The sequence below is a fragment of the Perognathus longimembris genome, chromosome 4 (genome assembly GCF_023159225.1).
Source record: "Perognathus longimembris pacificus isolate PPM17 chromosome 4, ASM2315922v1, whole genome shotgun sequence".
Lineage (NCBI taxonomy): Eukaryota > Metazoa > Chordata > Mammalia > Rodentia > Heteromyidae > Perognathus > Perognathus longimembris.
This window is the reverse complement of record NC_063164.1, coordinates 67,806,389-67,834,379: the sequence shown is the minus strand read 5'-3', so window position 1 is coordinate 67,834,379 and position 27,991 is coordinate 67,806,389. Positions and strand designations below refer to the sequence as shown.

The 27,991-nt window shown below is 35.8% G+C and overlaps 1 protein-coding gene across 2 annotated transcripts; it reads left to right on the top strand.

Annotated features, from left to right (window-relative positions):
• The first annotated feature begins 20 nt into the window (after window positions 1-20).
• Arl6ip6 (ADP ribosylation factor like GTPase 6 interacting protein 6) lies at window positions 21-27,991 on the top strand. Of its 2 annotated transcripts, XR_007210790.1 has the most exons (5): window positions 21-552; window positions 1,876-1,929; window positions 13,243-13,375; window positions 24,224-24,285; window positions 27,071-27,991. XR_007210790.1 is itself a non-coding variant. In XM_048345475.1 (4 exons), the coding sequence occupies exons 1-4, from the start codon at window positions 156-158 to the stop codon at window positions 27,162-27,164; spliced, it is 678 nt and encodes a 225-aa protein (XP_048201432.1). In that variant the 5' UTR covers window positions 26-155; the 3' UTR covers window positions 27,165-27,983. The 2 variants fall into 2 exon arrangements, 1 of the variants encoding a protein (XP_048201432.1); XM_048345475.1 differs by lacking the exon at window positions 24,224-24,285 and having other exon boundaries at window positions 26-552; window positions 27,071-27,983.

The window sequence follows — 27,991 nt, the reverse complement described above, 5'->3', positions numbered from 1 at the left end:
CCCATAGCTTCGGGAACGCTCTCCCCCGCCGCCCCCCTGACGCGCCCCCGCGTGCCCTGCGTGTTGGGGGCGGGCGCTGTGACGCCCTTCGTTGATTGGCTGGACTCGGGGCGGCGGGCGACGCGGGATCTTGGCAGCCACTGGGCTTTCCCGCCATGTCGTTTGTGGCGAGCCCGGCCTCGGCTCCGCGGCGTAACCGCCCGGTTACCCAAACCCCACTGCCTAGACCTAAGTATTCTGCCTTCATTCGGGGTGACGGTTGGGGTGAGGGCGAAGCTGAGGAGGAGGAGGGCTGCGATTCTGTGGCCCGCGACTTGAGGGCGGAGTTCTCGACTGGGGCGTCGTCGGGGCCCCTGGGGGGCCGGCTGCCCCTGCTGGAAGGAGACGGGTCGCCTGTCCTGCCGGAGAAGCGCAACGGGATCTTCCCGGTGGCGAAGGGCAGCCGGGCCCAGGCTTGCCGCTGGCCTGTCCAGGTCCTCTCTATTCTCTGTTCATTGCTGTTCGCCGTGCTCCTGGCTTTCCTCCTCGCCATCGCTTACCTGATCGTGAAAGGTACTGAAAACCCAGGCCCTAACAGGCGACGGTGGAGAGCACCGTGTAGCGAGAACCTGACCTTCCCCGCCCCCCCCCCACCTCTGCCCTGTCCCGACCGCAAAGACCAGCTGGGAGCCGCCTCGACTTGCACCTTTCTTCACCTCCCTCCTATTGTCTTCCTAGACGGGGACTTTGGTCTTCGCAGATTAGAGACTTTTTAGAAAGGATATTTTCATGTAAAAGAGTACTCCGTGAAATACCTTAAAGTCAATAGGTCCCGGAGAACATTACCACGATCATTCAAACCAAATGAAAAAACCTCTAAAAGGCCTTGGTGAAAAGTGCCGGTAATTAAAATAGGATGTGTTTCCAAAAGCTTTAACCCACAAATGGTTATGATATGCTATACACTTATTATTACCAACTCTTGAGATTCTAGAATATCCAGGATTTCCATCCTGCAACTCAAATTGGTTTATACAGAGAAAATGACCTCTCCGTTTTACATTGTTCATAACCAGGAGATGTTTTCCTGTGTCTAAAGTTGAAATACTTTCCAAATTGGAATAAAAATAGGTGTGTTTTAAAAGGAGTTTGTTTCATTTTGAGAAGGCTTATATGGATGGATTATATAGCTAGACGTTATAGTAGAATCTTGAGTTTGTCTTAGTTCTCAGTGTGTGATCTTGGCCAAGTTATAGAGAAACACACCAAATGAAGTTTATTGTATAAAAACGACAACACTTTTGCTTTACTTATTAAAATTAAGTATATTTTAACTCCAGATTTTATTTTTCCTCATTGACACCCATCCCTTAGTGGTCTACCAGATGGCCCTTAACAGCTTTGACTATTTTCATACAGAAAACAAATTATCAAGTTAATGTGGGAGTTTTACCTCTTAGCACAGTATTGGGTGTAAACTGTCAGTCTTAAATGTTTGGCTGTCACTATTCTCTTTCACTCCCCTCTTTTTCTCTTTTTTCACTATGACCCTGATAGTTTTGTAAGTCATTTCTCTTTTTCTAAAAAATTGCTTTTGTGTCATAAGCTCACATGTCCATGTTAAGTGGGAGTTCATAACAAACAACACTGATATACTGAAGAATGGAGAAATAACTCAAAATTTAGTAAACTGTTAAATTTGAATTACTGTTTATAAAATGTCTTCACAATAGCCAAAGAATAAACATTCTCACATTTGTGGCACCCTAATTCTTGTCGAAGTCTTCTTGCTAAGATCACATGGCTACTAAATCAAAACAGTTTGAATACAGAAGTTCCACAGTTTGGGGTTATTCAAATTATGAAATAATTCTAAGTCTTTCTTTGTGCTTCCAGATTTACATGCTGAAAATTTGAAAAATGAAGATGGTGGAAATGCTGGACTATTAGGTATGAAATTGCATATATATAAATATATATATATATATATATATCAGGTGTCTGTGGCTCACAGTTATTGTAATCCTAGCTATACAGGAGGCTGAGATCTGAGGATTATGGTTTGAAGCCAGCCTGGGTGAGAAAGTATATGAGACTTATATATCTAGTTAGCTACTAAAAGGCTGGATTTGGAGCTGTGGCTCAAGTTTACTTGGTAGAGTGCCAGTCTTGAGTATAAGCACCCCTAGGCCCTGAGCTCAAGTCCCAGGACTGGCACACACACACACACAAAATCATAAATAGACTTTAGGATACTGAGTTCAGTTTTTTGGGTCTTTTGAGAGACATAATTGGAATTGCAGTTTGAACTAAGGGCTTCTGCTTGTTATGCTGGCACTCTATCCAGCCCTTTTTGCATTAGTTCAAATAGAGTCTCATTTTTACCTCTAGCTGGCCTCAGACCACAAACCTCCTACCTATGGCCTTTGGGATCACAGGCACACATAACCATGCCTGTGTTAGTGATTGAGATGTTGGTCCAGGCAACTTTTTGCCTGGGTTGGCCTTGAACAGTCCTCTCAATGTCCTCATTGTAAGTAGTTGGAATTATAGGTGTGGGCTACTGCACCTGGCCCCCAAGTTTAACTATTTTTAAAAGCACCTCTGAGAAATAAAAAGTAGGAATTATTACTGGCCATAGTTTGACAAGTTAATGACCAGGAGAGCTAGACATGAGTTTCTACAGTATCTGTAAATTGCTATCATTTACAGGTTTCTAGTGAAAAAGATAATATTGGTGTTTCTTGCTCTTTGCCAAGATGATTTTGAAGAGTTCAGAACTTTGTATATATATTATGTATCTTCCTCTTATCTGCTGTGATTCTTTTTGATAATTGTAAATCATTTGGTTTGGTTACTTGATATAAATCATTGAGATGCTGTGATACATGTCAAACCCACCCAGTCTTTGATGTCTTTCATCTACCTCTTTAAGGCTAGTGTCCTCACAATATAGTCTACCTGGTTTTGTGGAAGGGGAAAGGTTTATCTTCAAATTGCAATGAAGGTAGTTTGCTAAATATCACAGAAACTTTTGTCCATCTTCTTTTAGACTTTACATGAGAAAACTCATACTTTTTAGTTTTTATTCTATCAATTTATGGTCTACTGTTTCAACTTTAGCAATTAGTTTATTAGACTTTTAGTAGTATTTATAGAACTTTAGTCTTTTGAAAGGCTAGAAACAGTCATGTGAACCAAGCATGGATTCCAACCTGCTCTACTTAAAAGCGACCTAATTTCCTATTTATGTACAGAGTAGGTGGCAACTGTTAGCTGAAAGAATAGTTTGCTCAGTATAAAAAAAAAAGATAGGATTTTGTCATTGTTTTTTTTTTCTGCCTCTGGTTAAATCCCATGTTATGTTAGGTATGCTTAATAGATACTGAAAACTATAATAGCACCTAGGAAGATGGATAGCATAAGTCTTTGATGAAGAGATGAAGACAGGAATTTACTATCAAGATCCAGGAATGAGGCTGGATACTTGGGGTTCATACCTATAATGCTTGATTCTTTGGAGGATTTCAGTTCAGAGTCATCCCAGGCAAAATATTTTCAAGACTCTGTCTCAACCATTAGCTTGTCACTGTGGTCTATGACAGTCATCCCAGCTATGTGGGGAGGTTGAAATCAGTGGATCTTCATTTACTACTAAGGCAATTTTTTTCCCAAGACCCCATGTCAGGAAAAAAAAAAATCTTGGTGGCATGCATTAGTCAACCTAGCTAATGGGGAACATAAATAGGAGAATTGCAGTCCAGGGCAGCCTAGGCAAAAAGTGAGACTGTGTTAAAAGTAACCAGAACAGCTGGATACCAGTGGCTTATGCCTGTAATTGTAGCTACTCAGTAGGCTCGATCTTAGGTTTTCAGTTAGTTCAAAGCCAGCTGGGGCAAGAACATCCTGAGGCTCTTATCTCCAATTAACTGGCAAAAACCCAAAGTGGTGCTGTGGGTAAAAGTGGTAGGGTATTTGCTGTCCCTTGAGCACAAAAGCTCAGAGACAGTTCCAAGGCTCTGAATTCAAGCCCCAGGACCTACAAAGAGAAAAATAACCAAAACAAAAAGCCCTGGAGGCAAAACAATAGAAGCAAACAGATAGTGGATAATTGGAAATATAGTCTAGTTTTATCATTCTTTGGTCCCTATCCAAAGAAACACCAAATTGATTTTGCCATCAAGAGTGCCTCATTCTCTCAGAGAGAAGTCTTCTCATTTTCTGTGAAATTATATCCTTTTGCATAGTTTATATTAAAATTTCACATGAAACAGCAGCAGTGACCCACTCTCAGAAAGTCCTGTTGAGAAAAACTAAATTTCTTCTTTACAGGGGAAACTGTAGCCTGACGTGAGTCCATAATTAGTAAATAAATGATATAGTGCTATCCGACTAAGTGGGGAAACTCAAATATTTCATTTAAAAATTCACAAGTAGTTTATGTTGTTTTATAGCACAATCTTTGGAAAACTGCATGTAGGATTTTCTCACTATTGAAAGGGAAAAACCAAAGAGTAGAAGGATGCAGTTAAAATGTGTATGTGACCTTTGGTATTAGCAGTGTTTTTTTTTTTTAATTCTGTTTATAATACTTATGATAGTGTAACTGTCAAGAAGAAAATAGTTTTGTCTAAACATAAGTATATATGTATACAGAAATAAATTTCTTTAAAGAATATATTGTTGTTGGGTCCTGGTGGCTCACTCTTGTAATCCTGGCTATTCAGGAGGCTGAGATCTGAGGATTGCAATTTGAAGCCAGCTCCAATTAATCACCGAAGGAGCTATGGCTCAAGTGGTAGAGCACTAGCCTTGAGCCAAAAGCCTAAGGGCAGTGCCCAGTCCCAGAGTTCAAGTCCTAGGACTGGCAAAAGTAAATAAATAGTTAAAAACTTAATTTTGCCAATATCCATTAATTGAAGATGCCTAAGTATTATGGAGTTACTCCCTTCTGTATCAAAACTCAAAATAGTGTGTATGCATTTTATTTTATTTTGATACCAGTAATAGGGCTTGAACTCAGAACTGGGAAACTGTTCTTAGCTTTTTCAAACTCAGCCTTGGCACTCTACAGTTTGAGCCACAGCTCCACTACCACCTTTTTGCTGGTTCACTGGCAACCAGTCTTACAGACTTTCCTATTTGGGCAAACTTTGAACCTTACTCCTCAGATCTCAGCCTCCTCAAGTATAGCTAGGATTACAGGCATTAGTCAGTAGTACCCAGGTAGTGTATATCCTTATTTTTTGTATGCTAGTATATATCCTTATTTTTTTGTGTGTATGCCCATCCTGGAGTTTGACCTCAGGGCCTGGGCACTATACTGGAGCATTTTGCTCAAGGCTAGTAGTACTGTATAACTTAAGACACAGCTTCATTTCTGCATATATTTAATGACATGAAGTGATAGACAATTTGTAGCAAAGCAGACAATGGTATATTAATAGGAATGATCAATGTGTACTTACATTATTGATTATAAAATCATTGTAAGTATCTTTTAAATTCCTGGGGTATTGGATTTTGAATGCAGCCTCATGTTTACTACCATTTTAGTCATACCTCAGCCTTTTTGCCTTAGTTATTTTTTTCAGACTTGGATCCCCATATCTACTCCTCCCCTTATCATGGATTACTACCACACTTAGCTTAGTTTTTAAAATGAGACCTTGCTAACTGTTTGTACGGACTAGCTTTAAACAGTGATTCTCTTCATCTGTCTCATAAGTAACTGAGTTTATAGGTGTATGCCACACCATGCCAGTCTGTCTGTCTGTCTGTCTTTTGTTTTAATCCTGCTATGTAACTTAAACTGGCAGTCCTCCTGCCTCAACCTATCCTATCCTAGTGATGAGATTCCAGTGCTGTAGGGGGGAGGCATTTGCCAGCACTATTAACCCTTATAATACGCAGAACCATACATTAGGATCTCTGAATCTCAAGATACTAGTTTGAAATTGCTTGTGTGATATTATTCTGTAGCCCAACCACTAGAAGATTTAGGCTGTGAAATCTCAAATGTTAGTTGGCATCAGATTCACCTGAAATAATTATAAAGATTTATTTTGCTAATCTTTAAACAATATAGAATATCCTACTCAGCTTATCTGGTTTAGAGCCAAAGGATTTATATTTCTAGGGAGTTTCTAGTTGATGCTGATGCTGTTAGTTCAGGAGCTATCACTTGAGAAACTCTGATCTAACACTTTCCTATCTTCATGTATCCACACAAGGATAAAAATGAAAAACACCCTAGCAAGAGAAAGCAACAAAAAACTATATGTTTTCTTTAAATTGATTATTTAATTGTGTGCTTGGTATTTAGTATGTCATCAGGTGCTAAGGGATACTTTGTAATTTTTTGAGCAGTTTTGTAAGTGTTGAAATTTTAAGACTTGTTTAGAAGTTTTCAAAATAATACAAAAACTAAGATATATTTATGGTAGCTTATTTGATCTTGAAATTACTGGATTGACCTGTTGGAACATCCTATAAATGTATGATTTAATGCAGTTTTAGTGGTATTTTTCTTATCTCAGAAAACATTTCACCATTTAATTCCTGGGAATTATTTTAGTAGTATTTTCAAATATGCTAAAAGAATGACCTAAGTGTGATGAAATCCACTATAGTAGAGATCAGCATGTGGGCCATATGCCAAATCTCACCTGCCTAGCACAGCCTTATCTATTGGTTTATAGACTGTGGCTGCTTTCATTCTCCAGTGTCCTGAAAACATGAGTAGACTTGAGTAGTCACAACAGACACTTACCATCCTGAAAGCTGAAAATATTCCCTATCTGACTCTTTAAAATAGAAAGAATTTCAGTCCAGAGAAACTCAAACCCATCTCTTTTGCTGTAAGATTATATGACAGTTTTCTTTATTTTCATCTTCTATGATGTCTGTACTTCATAATTTATTTAATACTCTTTGCAAGTGAACACATGCCAAAGACAGATACACACATGGTGCTTAGAGAGAAATGGAAAAGAAAGCACATATATCATTTGAATTGTTTATAAATATGGAAATGAAAATGCTTTACAAACTGTAAAGAAAGATTATCATACTTGCTAAAATAAGCCATGAAATGCTTAAAATGTCTTCAACCATTATTTTGATGATACAAGTATGAGAAGAACTAACAATAGGCTGTAACCAATTAGAGATTTATTGGAAATGTAGAATTGGTATTTTCACAATTAATATGTTCCAGACATGTATAGTTAAGTTGGTAAGCAGTTTCTTGTGCTTGGCAAACGTGCCCATTAGGCATTAGGATTTTTGTATTTAAATCTTAACAAAATTTCAAATAAAGTTTTCTTTTGTTCCTATTTAACCCGGCTGGTTTTATCTTTCTGTAACTTATTTATCAAATTGTTAAAAGTAAAGAAGATAAAATCTGTTGGACCAAGATGATAGTGCTGACTGTTTTAAAGATTATATTGAAGTTTCATAGGAAAATACAGAGTTAGCAGTCTGGTCCATAAGTTCATTGAATAATGTGCACTTGAGGGCCAGTTGTACTTTTCTCTCAACTTGTTTGAGAAAATATGTTTCAAATTATCCAATGAAAAGACAGATCGATAGATTAATTTTGCAGTGCTGAGGTTTGAACTCAAGGGTTGCTAGGCAGGCTAGGCAGGCACTCAATCACTTGACCACACCTCCAGTTAGGTTTTATTTTAAATGTTCCTGTAAGTACAGTCGAGAACTGTTAGGCCATTACTCATTTTTCAAATTTGATTCACTTTGGTAGCTCTTGCTGCTTCCTCAGCTCTTAAGCAGGAAGCAGAGTAGAACTGCTATATACTGGGCTGAGTGTACAGGCCTTTGGATGGAGTCTTTGACCAGTGTAGTTGCTGTGCACCCTCTGCTCTCATTGCACTTACAGGGGTGGAAAAGCCACTGTCCTTTGTTCCTGTGCTTGGAAATTATAAGTGGAAACTGCTTCTGTGCCTCACCTAGGACAGAAGTTCTATAGTCTGTGTCCATCTGCCAAGGTATGCATAATTATATTACTGGCTTAATAATCCTTCCTGAATGACTGTTGCAGTAAACTCCAGTAGTACTCCTCTCAGTGCTTCTCACCACGTACACTCAAAAAATATAAAACATGGTTTATTCAAGCCTCAATGTCTTTCTCACTTTCTTTATCCCTTTCACACCAACATTTGACCTCCTACCCAGATTATATCTGTATGCTCTTTTTTGTAATTATTTTGCAACATAAAAGCCAGAGAAAGACACTGAGGCTATTTCTCCTTTCTGGCTAGCCACATCTCTCTTGTGGGATAACAAACAGAGCTGTTGATCTTTAAAGGCAAGTGAGGGAGGAAAAGGAAGCTATCAGAACAAAACATTTAGGTAATCTTCCAAAGGTACTTTATCACATTTTTCTGTTATTAATTACTTTGAATTTCTACTTCAGCATTTTTGTCTGTCTGTTACTTAGCTTCAGATAGTTTATAGACAATATTATGTGCATATCTGCTTTTGGCTAAAATGAAAAAAGGACTCTTTGGTGGGTCATTTTTGTGTTGTCAGGAAGTTGGGTAATTCTTAAGTCATCCTCTAGTGTTTGTAATCTTTCATCATAGCCTTTGGAAGTATAGGCCATGTACCTTTTAGTAGTGGTATCTTAGTAAACTAAGGCAGTTTGAATGTGCCCCTTTATTTAAAAAACATACAGAATAAGCTTACACATACCTCATTTAATATATTTGGATATAAATCCCAGCCACATTCTTCACTGAAATAGAGAAAACAACCCATAAATTCATATGAAACAGCAAAAGACCTAGAATAGCCAAAGCAATTCTAGACAAAAGAAGCAGCGCAGAAGGAATCACAATACCAGACTTCAAGCCCTATTATAGAGCCGTCATAACAAAAACAGCCTGGTACTGGCATAAAAACAGACCTGAAAACCAATGGAATAGGATAGAAGAACCAGAAATAAAGCTGCATTCTTATAGTCAGCTGATATTTGACAAAGGAGATAAAGACATACAATGGAAAAAACATTCAACTACTGGTGCTGGCAAACTGGGCAGCCATATGTAGAAAACTCAAAGTGGACCCTAGCCTATCACCATGCACCAGGATCAACTCGACATGGATTAAGGATCTCAACATCAGACCTGAAACTACTGAAGGACAGAGTAGGAGAGACACTAGAACTTACAGGCACAGGAAGGAATTTCCTGAACAGAGTCCCAGGGGCACAACAGATAGGGGAGAGACTCAACAAATGGGACTACTACAAAATGAAGAGTTTCTGCACAGCTAAAGACATAGCCACTAAACTAGAAAGACAGCCAACCATATGGGAAAGGATCTTCACCAGCACAGCAACAAAGGCCTAATATCCGTCATCTACAGAGAACTCAAGAAGCTAACCCCCTCTAAACCCAGTAAACCATGGGCAAAGGAGCTAAAGAGAGACTTCACAGGAGAAGAAATAAAAATGGCAAAGAGACATATGAGGAAATGTTCAACATCCCTGGCAGTAAAGGAAATGAAAATAAAAACAACCCTAAGATACCACCTCACTCCAGTTAGAATGGCCTATACTCTGAACTCAGGCAACAACAAATGCTGGAGGGGATGCGGGGAAAGAGGAACCCTTCTCCACTGTTGGTGGGAGTGCAAACTAGTATAATCACATGGAGAACAGTATGGAGGTTCCTCAAAAAGCTCAGCATAGACATACCCTATGACCCAGCCATACCACTCCTAGGCATCTATCATGAAGAACAGGTCTTAGGATACCATAAAGACATCTGCACATCCATGTTTATCGCTGCACAATTCACAATAGCCAAAATATGGAAACAACCCAGATGCCCCACTACAGATGAATGGATCCAAAAAATGTGGTACCTGCACACAATGGAATACTACATACCGATTAGAAATGATAAAATATTGGTATTCTCAGGAAAATGGTCAGAGCTTGAACAAACTGTTGAGTGAGACCATCCTAGAACACAGAACAAAGGAGCATGGTCTCCTTGATATATGACTGTTGGTTGGGAGGGGAACAGTAGAGACCAGGTCTGCAAAATAACAAACTTCTTTTGAAATGGTATTTCCATATGTTTGGGTCAGCAACTTTACATTATGTGTCTAAAACCAAATAACTACTAAACAAACAAAAATGTCTAGGATTGACTTATCAGAATCACAATAGCTCAATAGTTATGTACACATGATTATGTAAGAGGCTAAGCAAAATGAACTCCCAAGAGATGGACACAGGAGGATTCTATTTTTGTTATGTTTAATGTTCTAGGTGAATTTCCTTTGGCGTACCCTACATGGTCACTGTATATGATTTTGGTACAATGGATATTATATATATATATGCCTACCTGAACTAGGGAAGGGAAAGAAAAATGAGGGTGTAACATATGACAAGAAATGTACTCACTACCTTATTATGTAATTGTGCCCCCTTTGCACATCACCTTGTCAATAAAATTTTAAAAAAGTAACATTTTAAAAGAAAAAGATCTCTGATCTAGGTAAGCATTCTCATTTTAAATTTGAAAAATGAGAACTAGGGGAAAACTCGTGAGAGTGACATATTTACTGACACTTATTAAATGTGTTACCATTATTAGCCTGACTACTTAATCCCAATTTTTTCCTCTCAAATGCATGTTGATCCAGATTCTACAAAACATTTTATTATTTCCCCTTTAGGATGACTTTGATTATCTGATCATGCCTTCTCCTGTTTTTGTTGTTTTTGTTTTGTGTGTTTTTCTGTTTTTGTCCACATTGATTGTGCTTTGCATATCTGTCTTTTGATTTAGAAAAGGAAAAGTTAGGGGCTGGGGATATAGCCTAGTGGCAAGAGCGCTTGCCTCGTATACATGAAGCCCTGGGTTCGATTCCCCAGCACCACATATACAGAAAAATGGCCAGAAGTGGCGCTGTGACTCAAGTGGCAGAGTGCTAGCCTTGAGCGGGAAGAAGCCAGGGACAGTGCTCAGGCCCTGAGTCCAAGGCCCAGGACTGGCAAAAAAAAAAAAAAAAAAAAAGAAAAGGAAAAGTTAATTGAAAAAATTCTGATTAAGAAGTAATACTTTTAATATTAAAATGATGTAATAGAAAATGATTATATTATCATTATCAGATAGTTTAACTTCTTAAATGGTAATGATTTTTTTTTTAAATAACCTTACATCATGAACCAGGAGTTAGTGTCTCACACCTGTAATCCTAACTACTATGGAGGCTGAGATTTGAGGATTGCTGTTCAAAGCCAGCACAGGCAGAAAAATCTAATCTGCGAGTCTCTTATTTCCAATAAACTACTCAGAAATAATTACACTGTGGTTCAAGTCATAGAGCACTAACCTTGAGTGCAAAAGGCTGTTCAGGCTTCAGGAACACAAAAAAAATCTCACATCATGAACCTAGCTTTTGATCCATTCGAACTTACTCTATGAAATATTCCATAACTCATATCAATATTCATATGGCAAGAAGATAAATTCTAGGTGCATTTGTAAATAGAAGATGTGTTTAATATGTCACTAGTAATAACTAGAAGTAAGTAATTCTAAATGTAACTGCTAATTTATATAATTATAAAGTATGTTTACAATATGCAATTTCTAGGCTGAAATGATGGATTAAATATTTTAAATAAGCCACTGAATGCAAAAAAATATATATATATATTTGAATATATGTGTAGGACAAATACCTAGGTTTTGTATTCTGGATGAAAGGAAAACTTTCAGATCATTTTAATAAATGCTGCCAAGGGCTTGGAGGGTAGCTCAAGTGATAGAGCTCCATGAGCATGAGGCCCAGAGTTTAAACCCTAGTATAAACTTCCATAAAAAGACAATACTGCCAAGTTGTGTTCCTTCAGTTTACTAGTGTACATACTCCCTCAACAACAGTGCACGAAGGTTTATTCACAACCTTAGCATTAGGTTAATACCAGAGATCTTGCCAGTTGTCTTTTTATATGTGTAAAATTCTTTGTTTTTATATTGACATTTTTGGATTGCTAGGCTTTTTCTTACTGGTTTCTAGGAATTCTCAATTATAGAAAAAAGTTCTCTTTGTGATGTAAGCTGTAAATGTGAATTTATCATTTGATTTTTGCTTTATAGATTTGTGTGCGTACACGTATGTAGTTAAATTTATGTATGTTAATATGATTCATGATTCTATTAAGTGGTTAAAGGAACATTTTAAATCAGAAGCTCTAAATGACTTTTACAATGATTCCTTGTATACCTTTTTATTTGGGGTGTTGATTTTTGCATTTTTGAGGTAGTCTTTCCAAGATTGGCCTCAAACTCAAATCCACTTGTGGTACACCAGCCTTCCAATTGCTGGGATTATAAGCATGCACCATTATGACTAGCTTACTGATATGGTTTAGAATTTATCATGTTACATACAGTATGGGATATATACCTAACCCTTTTCCTTTCTTTAGTGATCACCTCATAAATCTACCTTTTGGAGGATGGTAAGCTGTTGCTAGGGATTCATTCCAGGGCCTCATATATGTTATGCAAGTATTCCACTCAGCTATATCCCCAGCCCCTAGTAACCCCTTTTTTTTTTTTTTATTTACTTGGTCCTTCTAAATTTTGTGTGTAGCTGAAGTGAATTAATTTATGAAAGAATTTTGAAAACTTGATAATAAAGCTATACTCCTAGAAAAAGAGTTGCCACTAACCTTGGAGTTAATTTGCAACAAGAATAGGCCATTATCTTTTTAATATCCTTAATAGATTCCCAACTCATTGGTAATCTAGAATCTCAATTTATTGGGACTCAGATTTTTTTTTAAATGTACTGAGTAAGATTGTTTTTATAATTTTTGTAGGAATCTGTGGAGAAGATATGCCAAAATTGATTTCTTTGTCAAAATTGCATGATGAGGGATGAATGGAATCACCCAGCACTAAGTAAAGATACAGCAAGTTAGTCATAAAAAATAATAAAAAATATCATTGACCTCTTAAGAAACATTTTAACTATCCTCCAATAGTTGAATTTCGTCAAACCTATGGTGTTAAATACTTACGTCTTTTTATGCACTATAATTTAATTAAAATATTATGGTTTCTAATTAAGCTTTAGTATTTATAAGTTCAAATCTCTTGTAATAATAACAGATTCACATAATTCTGAAGACCTTAAGTATACATCATCTTCTCAACAAAAATGTACATGGTTAAATAGTTTTGATTTTAACTTTTCTCTTTTCCCATTAAGGATTCTGGACTCTGCTGATAATATCCCTAACTGCTGGGTTCTCCTGCTGCAGTTTTTCTTGGACAGTGACGTATTTTGATTCTTTTGAACCAGGAATGTTCCCTCCTACTCCTCTCTCACCTGCCAGGTTCAAGTAAGTAATGACGTGTCTTGATTTATTTTTATTTTTTGTTTGTTCTGAAATTCAGTTCAACACTGTTGATATGCCAAATAGAAGAGACTATTTATTTGTAAAATAGGTTGAAGCTGCTCTATTCTTTATAAAATGCAAGTGGTGCAAGATTTTTCAGTTTGCAGTTTCCAACTTTAGATGAATGGAGAGTATTTTCAGTTCCATATCTAGGTAAAAACTAATTTTTTAAAAAATAAAATTGAAGGAATTATCAAAAAAAAAAACACAGGGGCTGGAGATATAGCCTAGTGGCAAGAGTGCCTGCCTCGAATACACGAGGCCCTAGGTTCGATTCCCCAGCACCACATATACAGAAAACGGCCAGAAGTGGCGCTGTGGCTCAAGTGGCGGAGTGCTAGCCTTGAGCGGGAAGAAGCCAGGGACAGTGCTCAGGCCCTGAGTCCAAGGCCCAGGACTGGCCAAAAAAAAAAAAAACACAAACTTTTGTGGCCATTTGTCCTTTGAGATTAAATTGGATTTAAAACAGTTTACAAAGGCAAAAGTAATGCCAGAGTTTGAAAGTTAAACACATAGATATCTGTCATTGTTAACTGTTAATAAAAATAAACAAAAACAGTGGACAAGATTTTAATGATGCTAGCAGCAAATAAAAATGACTCATTATTTATAATGCAAGGATAACACTGTCTAGGCAGGCCTGCATTCATTTTTAGTGTTGCTGTAATGATAGCAGGCTGATGGGCCTAGAGTGGGTTTCCTAGTGTGAAGTCCTATGGTCTTATACTTCGGCTTCACATTTTTGCAACCCATCACTTTGTATTATATGTTTTGGGTTCTTGCTAATATAGCTGGCCTTTCTGAGCATGAAATTTTATTTTCCTGCCTACTATATTTTCTATGGCATAAATAATACTAAATATGTGTTTGAAAAGCTTTTATGCTTTTAGCTTCATAAAATTTATATACTTCCTTTTTTTAACCTGCCTGTGTCATGATATTTAGTTGATGTGTAATGGAGGTGGTTCCTCTAATTTTTTCAGGCGTACCAGACTTTTCAGGTAGTGTTCTCACTTGTTAAAGTCCTAATCTTATTACAGAAAATATTTCAATATTATTAATTATTCTATCTTTTCCCTTGGAATTAATTTATAGTTACAAATACTAAATAGTAAATAGCATAAAATGCAAGTGCATTTATTATGTTTGTAGAAGGTATGGCTTCTGTTACAGATCTTTAATAATAAAAATGATTAAGCCTTGATATCAAGAATAAAAACAAACAAAAAAAGAAAGCTAAACTACTTCTGTATGTAAATATGTTTGACTTACAAGAAAACAGTGTAATAATTGGATTGAGCTTTTCCTCAGGATTTAAACTTTGAGTAATAATTAGCAAGACCTATGACAACCAACTTAATCTAAATTTATCTAAACCAGATTGGAGTTTTCTTTATTGGAACTGAGCAAAATTTCTTAGGTCTATGTTTTTTAATGTTTCTAAGAATTTAAGAAAAGTCCAGTAGCTATGATCCAATCAAGTTTACTCATTCAAAATAGGCTTTAGTTTTAAATAATCCAAATAAGAACTTAAAAGAACTCTAGTTTTCTACAAATGGGAGGAGGAAGTTGATGAAGAGTAGAAAATAAATTCTGTGATACATTTTTATGTATTGCTACTGTTCTTATTTCTACCAGGTCAGCCTACATCCTTGGTTGTAGAAATAAGTGCATTTGTTTGAAGAGTTACATAAATGTGAGACTATACTAATGAGAATCATTAGGAATCGTTAATAATATAAATTGTTGCCAGGGTTGGTGGCTCATGCTTATATTCCTAGCTGTTCTGGAGGCTGAGATCTAACTTTCCCGGTTTTAAGCCAGCTGGGATGGGAAAGTTCTTGAGACTCTTATCTTCAATTAATCACCAGAAAATTGGAAGTAATGCTGTGGCTCAAAGTAGTAGAGTTTTAGCTTTGAGCAAAAAATGCTCTAGGACAGCACTCAGGCCCTGAGTTCAAGCCCCACAATTGAAAATAAATAAGTAAATAAATAATGTAATAGTAATATAAATTGAGTAGGAGCTACAACGGTGGAATATCATTCCATAGTCTACATGGATTATCATTCGTGGAAAGTGTATCTTAACTTTAATAGAGGGTGTGAGTGTGCTATAACAGACTTATTTCATGTAAAAATTTCATCTGGTTTCTTTTCCTTACTCTCACTTTTCTTCTGAATTCAAGTTATTTTTCCTGCTGTTGAGTAAATTGTTACTTGGATTTCAGGAAGTGTCTTGTAAGTAGAATGATTTTTAAAAAATTCTACATACCTCAAATACACTATGTAATTTTGAGACACTATGGCATGATTCTTGCCTTTCTTCTTAGAATGTTCTTTGCCCTCTTACCATATCATTTATCACCACAATTCATAAACCTCATAAATATTAAAGAGTTTTTTACCAGGAGTATGGTTCTAGTGTTAGAACCCCTGCTTACACTATAGTGTAAGGCTCTAAATTTAAACCCCAGTACTGCCAAGATAATAAAAGTTAGGAGCTTTGAAAATTAGGGGTCCACTGTTAACTAAAAGACCTCAGTAATTTTCTAAGAGTTACACTTATATTTTTATTAAGCTGTGACCACTAGTAATAAAGGACCTCTGTTTTCAGTGTGTTAATCATTGAGCTTTTTTTTTTTTTTTTGGCCAGTCCTAGACCGTGAACTCAGGGCTTGAACATTGTCCCTGGCTTCTTTTTTGCTCAAGGCTAGCACTCTGCCACTTGAGCCACAGCGCCACTTCTGGCCATTTTCTGTATATGTGGTGCTGAGGAATTGAACCCAGGGCCTCATGTATACGAGGCAAGCACTCTTGCCACTAGGCCATATTCCCAGACAATCATTGAGTTTTAACATGACCTTGTATCACATTACACATTTAGTAGATTATGTACTTGTTGATATAGCCTAAAAAATTTGAAATAATACAAAGGATATTTCAATATGTTTTTAATATATATGCATGTAAAAAAATGAAAACATATTAAAAATATATTTTTTTAATAAAATGAAACACAAATTAAATGAAATGAGTTTGGAAGTGAAAAGGTTGCCCTCTAGTGTTGTAGAAAATACACAGTTCTTTCAGATATAACAGAGTAAGTGTATATTCGCTTTGTCACCAGTAGAGGGAATCCTTGCACAGGAAAATAGCCTTTCCTTGTGAGAAAGTTGAAATCATCAGATTTTATTTTCATGAAAATAAGGCTGACTTATTTCCTTAATGTACAGCATCACATTTTTATAAAAATATACTATAAAGTACATTGTATATTGTCTTATGGTTTAAAATAAGTATTGATGTTAAAATACACATTTTTCCTGTTTCTATAAAAAATAGTTGTAGCTAGGCACTGGTGGGCTCATGCCTGTAATCCTAGTTACTTAGGAGGCTGATATATGAGGCTCTTGGTTGAAAGCCAGCTGGGGCAGGAAAGGCTGTGAGAATCTGATCTCTAATTAACCACCAACAAGCTGGAGATAGAACTGTGGCTCAAGTGTTAGATTAGTAGCCATGAACAAAAAAGTTCAGGGATGCCCAGGCCCTGAATTTAAATCCCAGTACTAGCACCAAAAGAGAAAACAAAAATCACAGTGTGGTTCTTTGTTCAAATTAAAAAGAAAAGGAAATAAGGAACCAATAATCAGCAGCAAAAATGACTTACCAAAATTTGGGTATCTTATCATTTTGCATGCTTATTTTTAAAGTGGAAATTAGGCCACAGTGTGCATATTGTTTTGTTAGAGTCAAAAAAAGTGTTATATCTTAGTGGTTTGTTAAAATAGTCTTTTGGGCTGTGGTGAACTCAGCAGTAGAATGCTTGCCTAGCATTTAGAAGAACTTGTGTTCAATCCTCAGTAACACACACACACACACACACACACACACACATTTTTGTTATATGTTCAGAATAATGCATTTTTTTTAAAAAGCAGAATAGTTAGTTGTACGAAAAAGAATCATCGGGAGTATATTTACAATGGCTATGTATTGTACTTTACTGAAACATAAATGAGGGAAAATAACATTTATTGATAATTGTAAACTTTTAGATGAAACATTCACAATATCAGCCATTTGAATCAATTATTATATTAAATTGAGGTTAAGAATAATTTTAATAGCTATTTTCATATTTGCTTTTCTATACTATTAATATTCAATTTCAACTTTCAACATAAACTCAAAATCATTTTGAAATAAATGACAGTTAAAGAAGGGGATATTTTCAAACAGGTACTTGGTTCATTGGATGAATGAGCATGTTTTTCCAAAAGATAGTTTCTGCATTTGCAAATTTGTTGAGTTAAAAAGATATAGTATAATGTATAAGCTTTCCTTTTTTTGAAACATTGTTTTCTTTGTGTATTTATTATACACTTCTAAATTATGTGGAGAATTTGTCCTATTACTGAAAATGTATTTGCAATGTTAAAAAACGAAGTAGAGGAAGTTTAAGTTCGTTGGAGTATCAAAATAGACATTCTGTACTCATCAGAATGTAATTTATTATCCATTTTTTTAAAACTAATCAACATTTGCAGTTTACTCCTCTTCAGTTTTTTCTCTTGATTGGGTTTAGGCAGTTGTTTTTAGGCAAGTGTGACAGTGTACAGTCATTAATTCATGTTGTAATTATCTGCATTAATTATAGCCTTTAGGATTTAATAAATCTATGTATCTCATCTATCCATGCAGAAATTTTACATATAAAGAGAATCCAGTTTGAAGTAATTTTGGGTTTCATTCTATAATGTTTCACTAGCAGGACCAGATATTTTATTTAACAACTGTAACTTTTTTAACTAGTATTTTAGAATTAATAGAGATGTTTTACAGGTTTCCCATTACTCAGTTCTTCATAAGACACTCATAGCTGTAATCATTCGTTTCTGTTGGTACTGTAGTTTGAACTTAATATTTCAAGCTTGCACAGCTGGAGGTCTGCCACTTGAGCCATGCCTTCAGCCCAGTGTTTTGCTGGTTATTTTTGGACATTCATAAGCTTTTCTGCCCGGACTGATTTTGAGACACTTTTTGAGTAGATAGGATTCTAGGCATAAGTCACTGGCATCTAGCTAGTTACTTCATCTTTTAACAGATGAAGAAAATGAGTTCCAGGAGTTTAAACCACTTTCACAAAGTCAAATGATTTTCATATGACACCAAGCATCTTAGTTTATTGTTTTTGTGTGCCATACTAACTCTAACCCACTTTTGCATTATGAAATGAATTAGTAGAAAGAATTTCACTAATTTCTATTATTGTATTTACAATCGACAAGTATGCTGGGCTTTAGTATGTGAGTTTTGTTCTTGGAGTATTGTCTAATGAATCTGATTTTTTAAAAAAATCTATTTTCCTCATCTTCATTGTTGCTCCTAGCCACCAGAACTCTCCACTTTAAACTTCAGATTTCACCTTATTGTTGCATAATCACCATCTAGTGGTGAAACTAGATAACTTCAGGCTTGTATAAAATGATATTTGATAAATATAGACTTAATTTCAGAAAACACATTTTAAATTTTTATTTAATTTAACATTGTTTATATACCATCTGTGTTTTGAAAAAGTATTTCCACATAATGCTATTTGGAATCTGCACAATAAGTTGGGAGAGAAAAAAGGGAACAAATTGTTGATTTTTTTTAAATTTATTTTTGGATGAACTGTTTTGGTAGATGTTTCATTTATTTATCACTGTTTGTTACCTCCTCCCTCTTTCCCCCTCCCCCTTTTCACTTTCCCTTCCCCCCTGCCCCCCGCCCCGTGAGTTTTTCAGTTGGTTTACACCAAATAGTTTTGCAGGTATTGCTTATGGAGTCGTTTATCATTTTATCCTTTGTCTCTCAATTTTGATATTCTCTTTCACTTCCCTAGTTCTAATGCCAGTGTATACAGTATCCAGTGTATTCAGATGAGATAGAGTGATAGCGCAAGTACAACCACAGGAGGATCATCAACAAAAGAAGCTATGGTTTCACAGTGCGTGTTGAAAGTGATTACAACAGTGATAGAACACTCGTTTCCATAACATGGAGTTCATTTTACTTAGCATCATCTTATGCGTTCATAGGGGCATAGCTATTAGGCTCTTGTGATCCTCTGCTGTGACTAGCCTAAACCTGTGCTAATTATTCCCGATGAGGGAAACCATAGAGTCCATGTTTCTTTGGGTCTGGCTCACTTCACTTAGGATAATTTTTTCCAAGTCCTTCCATTTCCTTACAAATGGGGCAATGTCATTCTTTCTGATAGAGGCATAAAATTCCATTGTGTATATGTACCACATTTTCCTGATCCATTTGTCTACTGAGGGGCATCTGCATTGGTTCCATATTTTAGTTATGACAAATTGTGCTGCGATGAACATTGTTGTGCTGGTGGCTTTAGTGTGTTCTTGCTTGTGGTCTTTTGGGTAGATGCCCAAAAGTGGAGCTGCTGGGTCATAGGGGAGCTCTATGTTTATCCTTCTGAGGCATCTCCATACTGCTTTCCAGAGTGGCTGAACCAGTTTACTTTCCCAACAATAATGAAGTAGGGTTCCCTTTTGGCCACATCCCCTCCAGCATTTGTTATTGTTAGTTTTCTTGATAAAGGACATTCTTACTGGGGTGAGGTGGCATCTCAATGTTGTTTTGATTTGCATTTCTTTTATGGCCAATGATATAGAGCACTTTTTCATATGTCTCTTGGCCATTTTCATTTCCTCATCAGAGAAGTCCCTTTTTAAGTCTTTAGCCTACTTGTTGAGGGGGTTGTTGGTTCTTTGAATTTAGTTTTGGAGGAATTTAATTTTTTTAGTTTTGCATATATTTTAGATATTAGGCCTTTGTCTGTTGTATGGCCGGTAAAGATCTTTTCCCAATCTGTGGGCTTTCTGTTTATCTTGCGTGCTATGTCCTTTGCCGTGCAGAAGCTCTGCAGTTTGATGCAGTCCAAGATTTGTAGCACTTCTGGGCCTTTATTAAGGAAGTTTCTTCCTGTGCAAGGAGCCCAAGTGTTTCTCCTCCTTCTTGTAGTGTTTTCGGGGTATCTTTTTATTTTGAGGTCTTTGATTCATTTGGAATTGATTTTGGTGCAGGTGTTGAACCAGTTTTGCCAGCACCATTTGTTAAAGAGACTTTCTTCCATCTTACTTTTTTAGCTCCTTTATCAAAGATTAAGTAGGCATAGTTCGTGTGTGTGTGTGTGTGTGTGTGTGTGTGTGTGTGTGTGTGTGTGTGTGTTGCCAGTCCTGGGGCTTGGACTCAGGGCCTGAGCACTGTTCCTGGCTTCTTTTTGCTCAAGGCTAGCATTCTGCCACTTGAGTCACAGCGCCACTTCTGGCCATTTTCTATATATGTGGTGTGGGAGAATTGAACCCAGGGCTTCATGTATGGGAGGCAAGCACTCTTGTTACTAGGCCATATTCCCATCCCAATTAGGCATAGTTCTGCCAGTTCATTTCTGCAGGTTCATTTCTGGCATTGGTCTTCAGGCCCCTTACTGTTTCAATACCAAGCTGTTTTTATTACTGTGGCTTTATAATACAGCTTGAAGTTTGGTATTTTAATTCCTCCAGCACTGTTCTTTCTGCTTAGGATTGTTTTTGCTATTCACGGTCTTTTATTTTTCCATATGAATTTCTAGATTGCTTCCTCCATTTCATTAAGAAATGGTGTTGGGATGTTAACAGGTATTGTATTGAATTTGTAGATAGCCTTTGGCAATATTGCCATCTTGACTGTATTAATCCTCCCAATCTTGGTAGCTGTTTTATAGTGAGCTGTTCTTTTACATGTATTTTTCTCAGTAGAAAGCATCCTGTATGTAATCAAGAATCTCATAACTTGTGTGTGAGAGAATGTATTGTATTAACTTGAGCAGCAAAGAATAGAATATTTGATGTGAATTTCCTAGAAGATTTAATTCTTATTGGCATTACTGTGTCATAGTATTCTTTTTCTGTGCAGTCTAGTTTTTTATAATTGTATAGTTTTTTCTTTACTATTCCATAGGTTTGAGGTAAGAAGAAATAGAGCAAGTAGTAAAAGCTTAATAGAAAAATATTGTGGATTTTTAGCTATAAGACACAATGAAATGTGAGTAATTTAGTGTTTAAATTTTAGAAGTTTATTTCTTTTCCAAATAGACAAATTTAACATTGAACACAGTGATCTGACTACTGTTCATTCTTTTATTCAGATTTTGGAGTGCTGTCTCCTTGTTGATGAGATTCTTTATTGCCATGAAGTCATTAAACAGAGATGTCAGATGGCTAATTGCAGTAGGAGAAAAAAGCTACTGACAAAAGAGATAGATCATGGATTTGGCCTTGATATCTGAGTGCCATGAAGTTTCATTATCTAGGGACTATTTGAAGCCATCAGTTGCAGTGTTCCTATTATTAACAAGTATTTGGTTGGTAGTACACTGCAGCTTCTGGAAGTTCGTGGTTAAAATACATGCAGGTATTTCTTCTTAGAATATGTTCCATTGCTCTTCTGAGTGGAAATATACATAGATGTAATAATCGTCTAAGAAACGGTGATAAATATTCTTTTTTTTCTTCTTATAATATGATATAAGTGAGGGTTTCTTTTGCAGTTTATCATTGCTCTTGTTTGCCATGTTTATATTGCATTGTTTGTGGATAGTTCAGAAGGTAGCACTTAACCAGTTTTGCAGTTGGAACCCTTTCTTTTAAACTTGAGACTCATAAAATTTTAAGACTTGGGAATTCCATTCTTTTTTTTCTTTTTTTCTTTTTTTTAAACCTTTTATACCATTTATCTTGATTGCCTGATGAATAAGAGCTTTTATGTGTAGTTCAAATGCCCAGTGTTGCTGTCAGGCATTTTTCTACCATGAAACAGTGAAGTTAGCCTATCTCATAGTCTTTGCAACTGAATGGACTGCCATGTAGGTAAAATAGACCATAGGTTAATACGCCACTTCACCCAACTATAGATGTACCTTTATTAATTCTCTCCGATAGGTTTTCAGGAAAATTCAGTGAAATAAGAGCTAAGACTTGTCTATGCCACAACTTCAATTACTATATCTGTATCCCTTTCTCACTTTTTTTGGTGGTTATTAGTGCAGTCACTGCTACACTAATTTTTTCTTGAGTTCACTGCAGACTTCTGAATTATGAAGTTTAATCTTCATTTCCAATTTGTTGTTTAAAATAGTTTCTTGTTTCTTCCTTTTCAAAATGCTTTTCTTTAACCCTTTTTATTGAAACCACTCCATCCTGTCTGTCTTTCTTACCAGATTATATTGGGCCTCTTTTCTGAGATCCTCCCTTGATTTTCACTGCTTCCTGAGGATTTTTACTTCTGTGTCCCAAAGATAATAATTGAGATTGGTTCCTGCAACATACTTGTTAAACTGCATTATTTAAGGGAGAAGGGAAAGGAAAAAGTTTATACATGTTCAGTACACAATTTTTCCCAAAATATTTTTTATTTGAGATTGGTTGAATCGGAGGATTGAGAATGTGAAGATAAGTCCTACTGTAACCAAATACAGTGTTGCTTATTGTTTTCAGGTTTGCGGTGACAACCTCTGATTCTGAAGAACTAATGGCCAACCAAAACTTACACAGCTTGAACTTCCTTAGGATAGGAGATTGCTTGGCTCAGAATTGAATTAGAAACAAAAGGCAGCTTAGGTGTCTGAAAGAGACTAACACCAACTAGTTTATTGTACCTTCTGCAGAGTTAGTCAGACAAGAAACAAATAGCCGTTTGGATTCTTAATATGAGTCTTCAATAAAACTCCTTATTCTCACAAGCACAGAGAACTCTGCTTGAAAGAAAGTCAGTTCACAATAAGTTACTGTTTTGTGTGTGTATGTGCACGCATGCGCGTGCACACCAGTCATAGGACATGGGCATTGAGCTTTTTCGCTCAAAGCTAGCCTTCTATTACTTGAGCCACAGCTCTACTTTCAGCTTTTTCATGGTTACTTGGAGGTAAAAATTTCATGGACTTTGCTGCCTGGTCTGGCTTCAAACCACAATCCTCAGAGCTCACCTTCTGAGTAGCTAGTATTACAGGCATGAGCCTCAAACACCTGGCCTTGAAGTTACTATTTTGAATAACTTGAGTTCTGTTGTGTGAGCATGTGTGATATGTAAGAATACGTGTAAAAGAATGAAAATAATAAATATGGAGTGAAGATTCTAAGTGATTATAGTCTAGTATATCACTGTGTTTACAGACATTCAGCTCGAATCAATCTGAAAGCTAACGTAAAAACACCCCAAAACAAAAAGAAACCTGGCTTGAACTTTTTGTCCTATATGTTTAAAAACAAGACAAAACAAAAGGCAATATATTTGGAACACTTGACATTCGCTTATTTAGCACATTACACTGCCACTTAAAAATGAAATTATTAAGTTCAGTGATTATTTTACAAATTTAACTTATTAGTTCATTTATTTAAATTTCAAATCTATTCCATTCCTTAAAAAATGAAAAAGTAATGTCTTTTTGTTCACTTAAGAAGTTACTATTAAATATTAACAAATATATTGCTAGAAATGTCTACAGTCTAGAATCTGGCCATACATTAAAGAAATTATGTTCTCTAATGAGAGAAATGACTGAACAAGTAGGAAAAGAGTAGTAGCAAAACTATATATAAGCATATAGAAACCTGTCTTTTACCTCTTGGGTTTATTTGCTATTACTTTTTTTTCCTTTTGGTTTGGGGATGGGATTGTTTAGCGTTTTGCTTGGAAGAACTGGAGAAGTGAAGTATTCAAGAATATTTTTAATCTCTTCTGTAGCTAAGCTGTCATTTTAACACCATGTCCATAATATTTATTGGTCATTTGCTGTGTGCCAAAGGGTAAGTTCTATTTTTATTGCCATTTTGGAGGAAGGAATGAAAGTTTGAAAGATCAATTTTTGTACCTTTTATACCTTTGCAAGTGGCAGAGCTGACACTCAAACCCAGCTCTCTAACTGTAGACCTTGTGCTCTTAACCATTAACAAGGACTATTTATAAGCACTTCATTGCCATGTATCTTTTATTACTAGAAAGGATTTCATTGGAAGGAGAATGAAGTGTGGTACCTTTTGTATAACTCATCTTCTAAGTTACGGAAATAGTAGTATCTTAATGAACTTTCCTTTGTAACTAAAGTTACATATAAATTTCCATGTGTATTTTACTGAGAGATGTTTCTTGTTTATTTGTATTTTGATTTCAGAAATGTATTGAAGTAAAAAAGAACTTAATCTAAGCCTAATTAAAAAATCCATATTAGAATCCTAACTTTTACTTAGGAAACATTTTACCTTTGTCATTGAATTGTCTATTTGTTTATTTATTTATTTTATTTAGTATTTTATTATATGGTTTAATGAACTCCCAGTTCTAAACTTTTGAATTACTAGTTTAAGTGATTAGCCAAAATTCTATCAGTCGCTCTCTTTGATTGGTTCTTTAAGACTAAAATAGTTATGTAGTTGTACTTCCTGTGTCACTGTTCCACTTTAAATACAGGTAGGATAGATAATTAACCTGTTAGAAAGTAAAAACAAACTGTACAAGTATGTACTCTCTGAAATGTTTTTACTTACTCAGCCTCTGCTACCTAGAAGAGATCGAAATTTACAGCTGGAAGGGACCTTAGGTTTATCTGATCTTGTCTGTCACTAAGTATGAATTCTTGAGTCCCTCTTCTGATTCTGTCCATTCTTCTTTTCATTGCAATGCCTCTTGTATGTTTATCTATTGGCTTGTCTTTTAAAATCTAGGACAAAATTTGTATCATTAGAAAAACAGTAGCTTTTATTCTTCTCACATACTTTTACTCCATTTGACACAAAAGCAAATTAATCTGACAATGTTCTTAGGTACCTGCAAAAATAGGCATGTGGGAGGTATGTCTCAAATGGTAGAGTACCTGCTTAGCAAACACAAGGCCTTGAGTTCAAAACCCCAGTACTGCCAATTTTTTTTTAATTCCCACACTTGTTTTGCAAATCAGTTGATGCAGACAAGTTTGTTGCACTGTCTTTGTTGTTTAATTTTTTGTGTAATATGCTGAGTGTTTCCCTTCCCTTAATTGTTTGAAAATATGCCTCTTAAAAAGCCAAGTGGTGCCTAAATAGCAAAGTAAAAGAGTTAATGTGTTTTTTTTTTTTTTTTTTTTTTGGCCAGTCCTGGGGCTTGGACGCAGGGCCTGAGCACTGTCTCTGGCATCTTTTTGCTCAAGGCTAGCACTCTGCCACTTGAGCCACAGCACTACTTCTGGCCATTTTCTGTATATGTGGTGCTGGGGAATCGAACCCAGGGCCTCATGTATATGAGGCAGGCACTCTTGCCACTAGGCCATATCCCCAGCCCTTAATGTGGTTTTTAAGTAATAAAGTGAAAGTTTGGATTTATTCAAAGGCAGAAAAGCTGAATCAAGGCATCTACACTAGTAATGAACTCTACATGTCTGGGGCATTCATGGCTTTTACTCAGTTATGATCTTGGAATCATATACCTGCAGATACTAAGGGTCTAATGTACTTTCCTGGGCTTGGCCTCTCTTAAACAAAAAGGAAAAGCTAGACCTGTGGTCCATGCCTTTAATCTCGGCCACATATGGAGGCATAGATAGGTAGGATTATAGTTTGAAATAGGCCTAAGCTAGACATATGAGACCCTCTCTGAAAAATAACTAAAACAAAAAGCCTTGGGTCATGGCTCAGGTCGTAGAGTGTTAACTACATACAGTGCATGAGGCCCTAAGTTAAACTTGTCAAAACAAAACAAGAAAAGATCAGAATATGCTGCCCCTCCCTGTCCACGGTCCCTATTGCTTTCAACTTTGGCTTTAACTAACTTCTGTTGATGTACCTTCTTATCCATCTCCAATTTGTATGTTCCAATGAAGAGAGAGGACTTTGTTAGATACTATTGTCTTTTTACTATGTCTTATCCTTACTAAGTTAAGTATAAAAAAAATTGCAATACTGTATTTGGAGGAAAAAGAAAAAGCAATGAAACTTATAAAAGAAACAAATGTCAAGGAAAATCTGTACATATAAATTTCTTAAACTAGTTGGAACTCAATCATAAATAAGAGGTATGTCTTTGCTGATACTTAAGAACTTGTTGAAAATCCACTTTCTTATGTAGGTTTCTGTTAGGTTTTGAGAACCAAAATGTCTATAAAGACTACTCTGAACCATTCACATGGAAAGTGCTACAAGAAAAAGTTTTTTCTCACATAGCTTAAAAATGGTACGAAGAGGATAGATACTTGAATAAGTAGGTATTTTTAGATATATCTATGTGAGAATGAGAAGAAGAGCAGAGAAACAATGTTAATTCATACAAGAACATGTTTATAATATAACAAACTTCCATGCTATGGCTACACATAGAAACTGTGCAACAGTAAAAAGGAAAAGTATCAAGCTCAAATCTAGCATTTTACTTTAATAAAATGTAAACAACTGTATTTGTTAACCAGGGCAGTTTTTCACAGTATCTACCACTAATCCTGTATATAGCTGGTATTCTCTTTTTACTTGCATATTGTGTCATTTTTTTAATGAAAACTATTGTTTGGTTTTTTAAAACCAGATATATGTTCTTTTATTTTAAATTTGTTTTTTCTTTTTTCCCTAGGAAACTGACTGGACATTCTTTCCACATGGGCTATAGCATGGCAATTTTGAATGGCATTGTAGCTGCTCTTACTGTGGCCTGGTGCCTCCTGTAAACCCACAGTGGAACAGTGTGGGCAGAAGTCATGATTGTTTAGTAATAACAGAAAATGTAATGACTGCATACTGAGAAGACTGAGAGACTGAGATGCATGTCATAATAATCATGATGGAGGAGGACCTTTAAAAGCATTCTTTTACAGTCGAGGCATTGAGAATATTTAAGTGTTGTTTCAAATAATTTCTTCAAAGATACCTTACCTCATCATTTTACTTTGCTGTGTGTAGTTATTATCAGTTGTACATAACATTTTGATGGTGATCAAACTTGAAAACTTGAATATAAGATATGCCTACCTTTCCATGTAAATACATTTTTTTCTGATGTTGCTGTTTAATCAAGATATTTCTTATTTATAATAACATTTTCAAAACAATGCCTACTATGACATTATAAAGAAGCTACTTTTTCAAGTTAGGGTAGTTTTGATACTTATATAATCACTAGAAGGTGAGTTTATATTCTTATGGGCTATGATTCCTTGTGTGTTTTGCATATTTTCCTACTACATATTGAATTTATGTTTTTTTAAATGATTACACCTAGACAAGTGTAAGTGCTATTTCTTACCTGGTGCAAACTAGCCATTTTACTAAATATTTTGTCTTTTTACAAAACACAAAAGAACATTGACTAGGTATAAAATTAAGTAGATTTATTTTTTGACCAAAAAATAATCACTGAAAATGTAAATTGTCACTTAAATATTGAGAAATTTGAGGCTGTTAACTATTCTCTTTTCCACATTTTGAAATATTTGATGTATTTATGGTTACTTCTCAAAAAAACATTATTTTGTTTTAATAAATGAAATTTTTATAC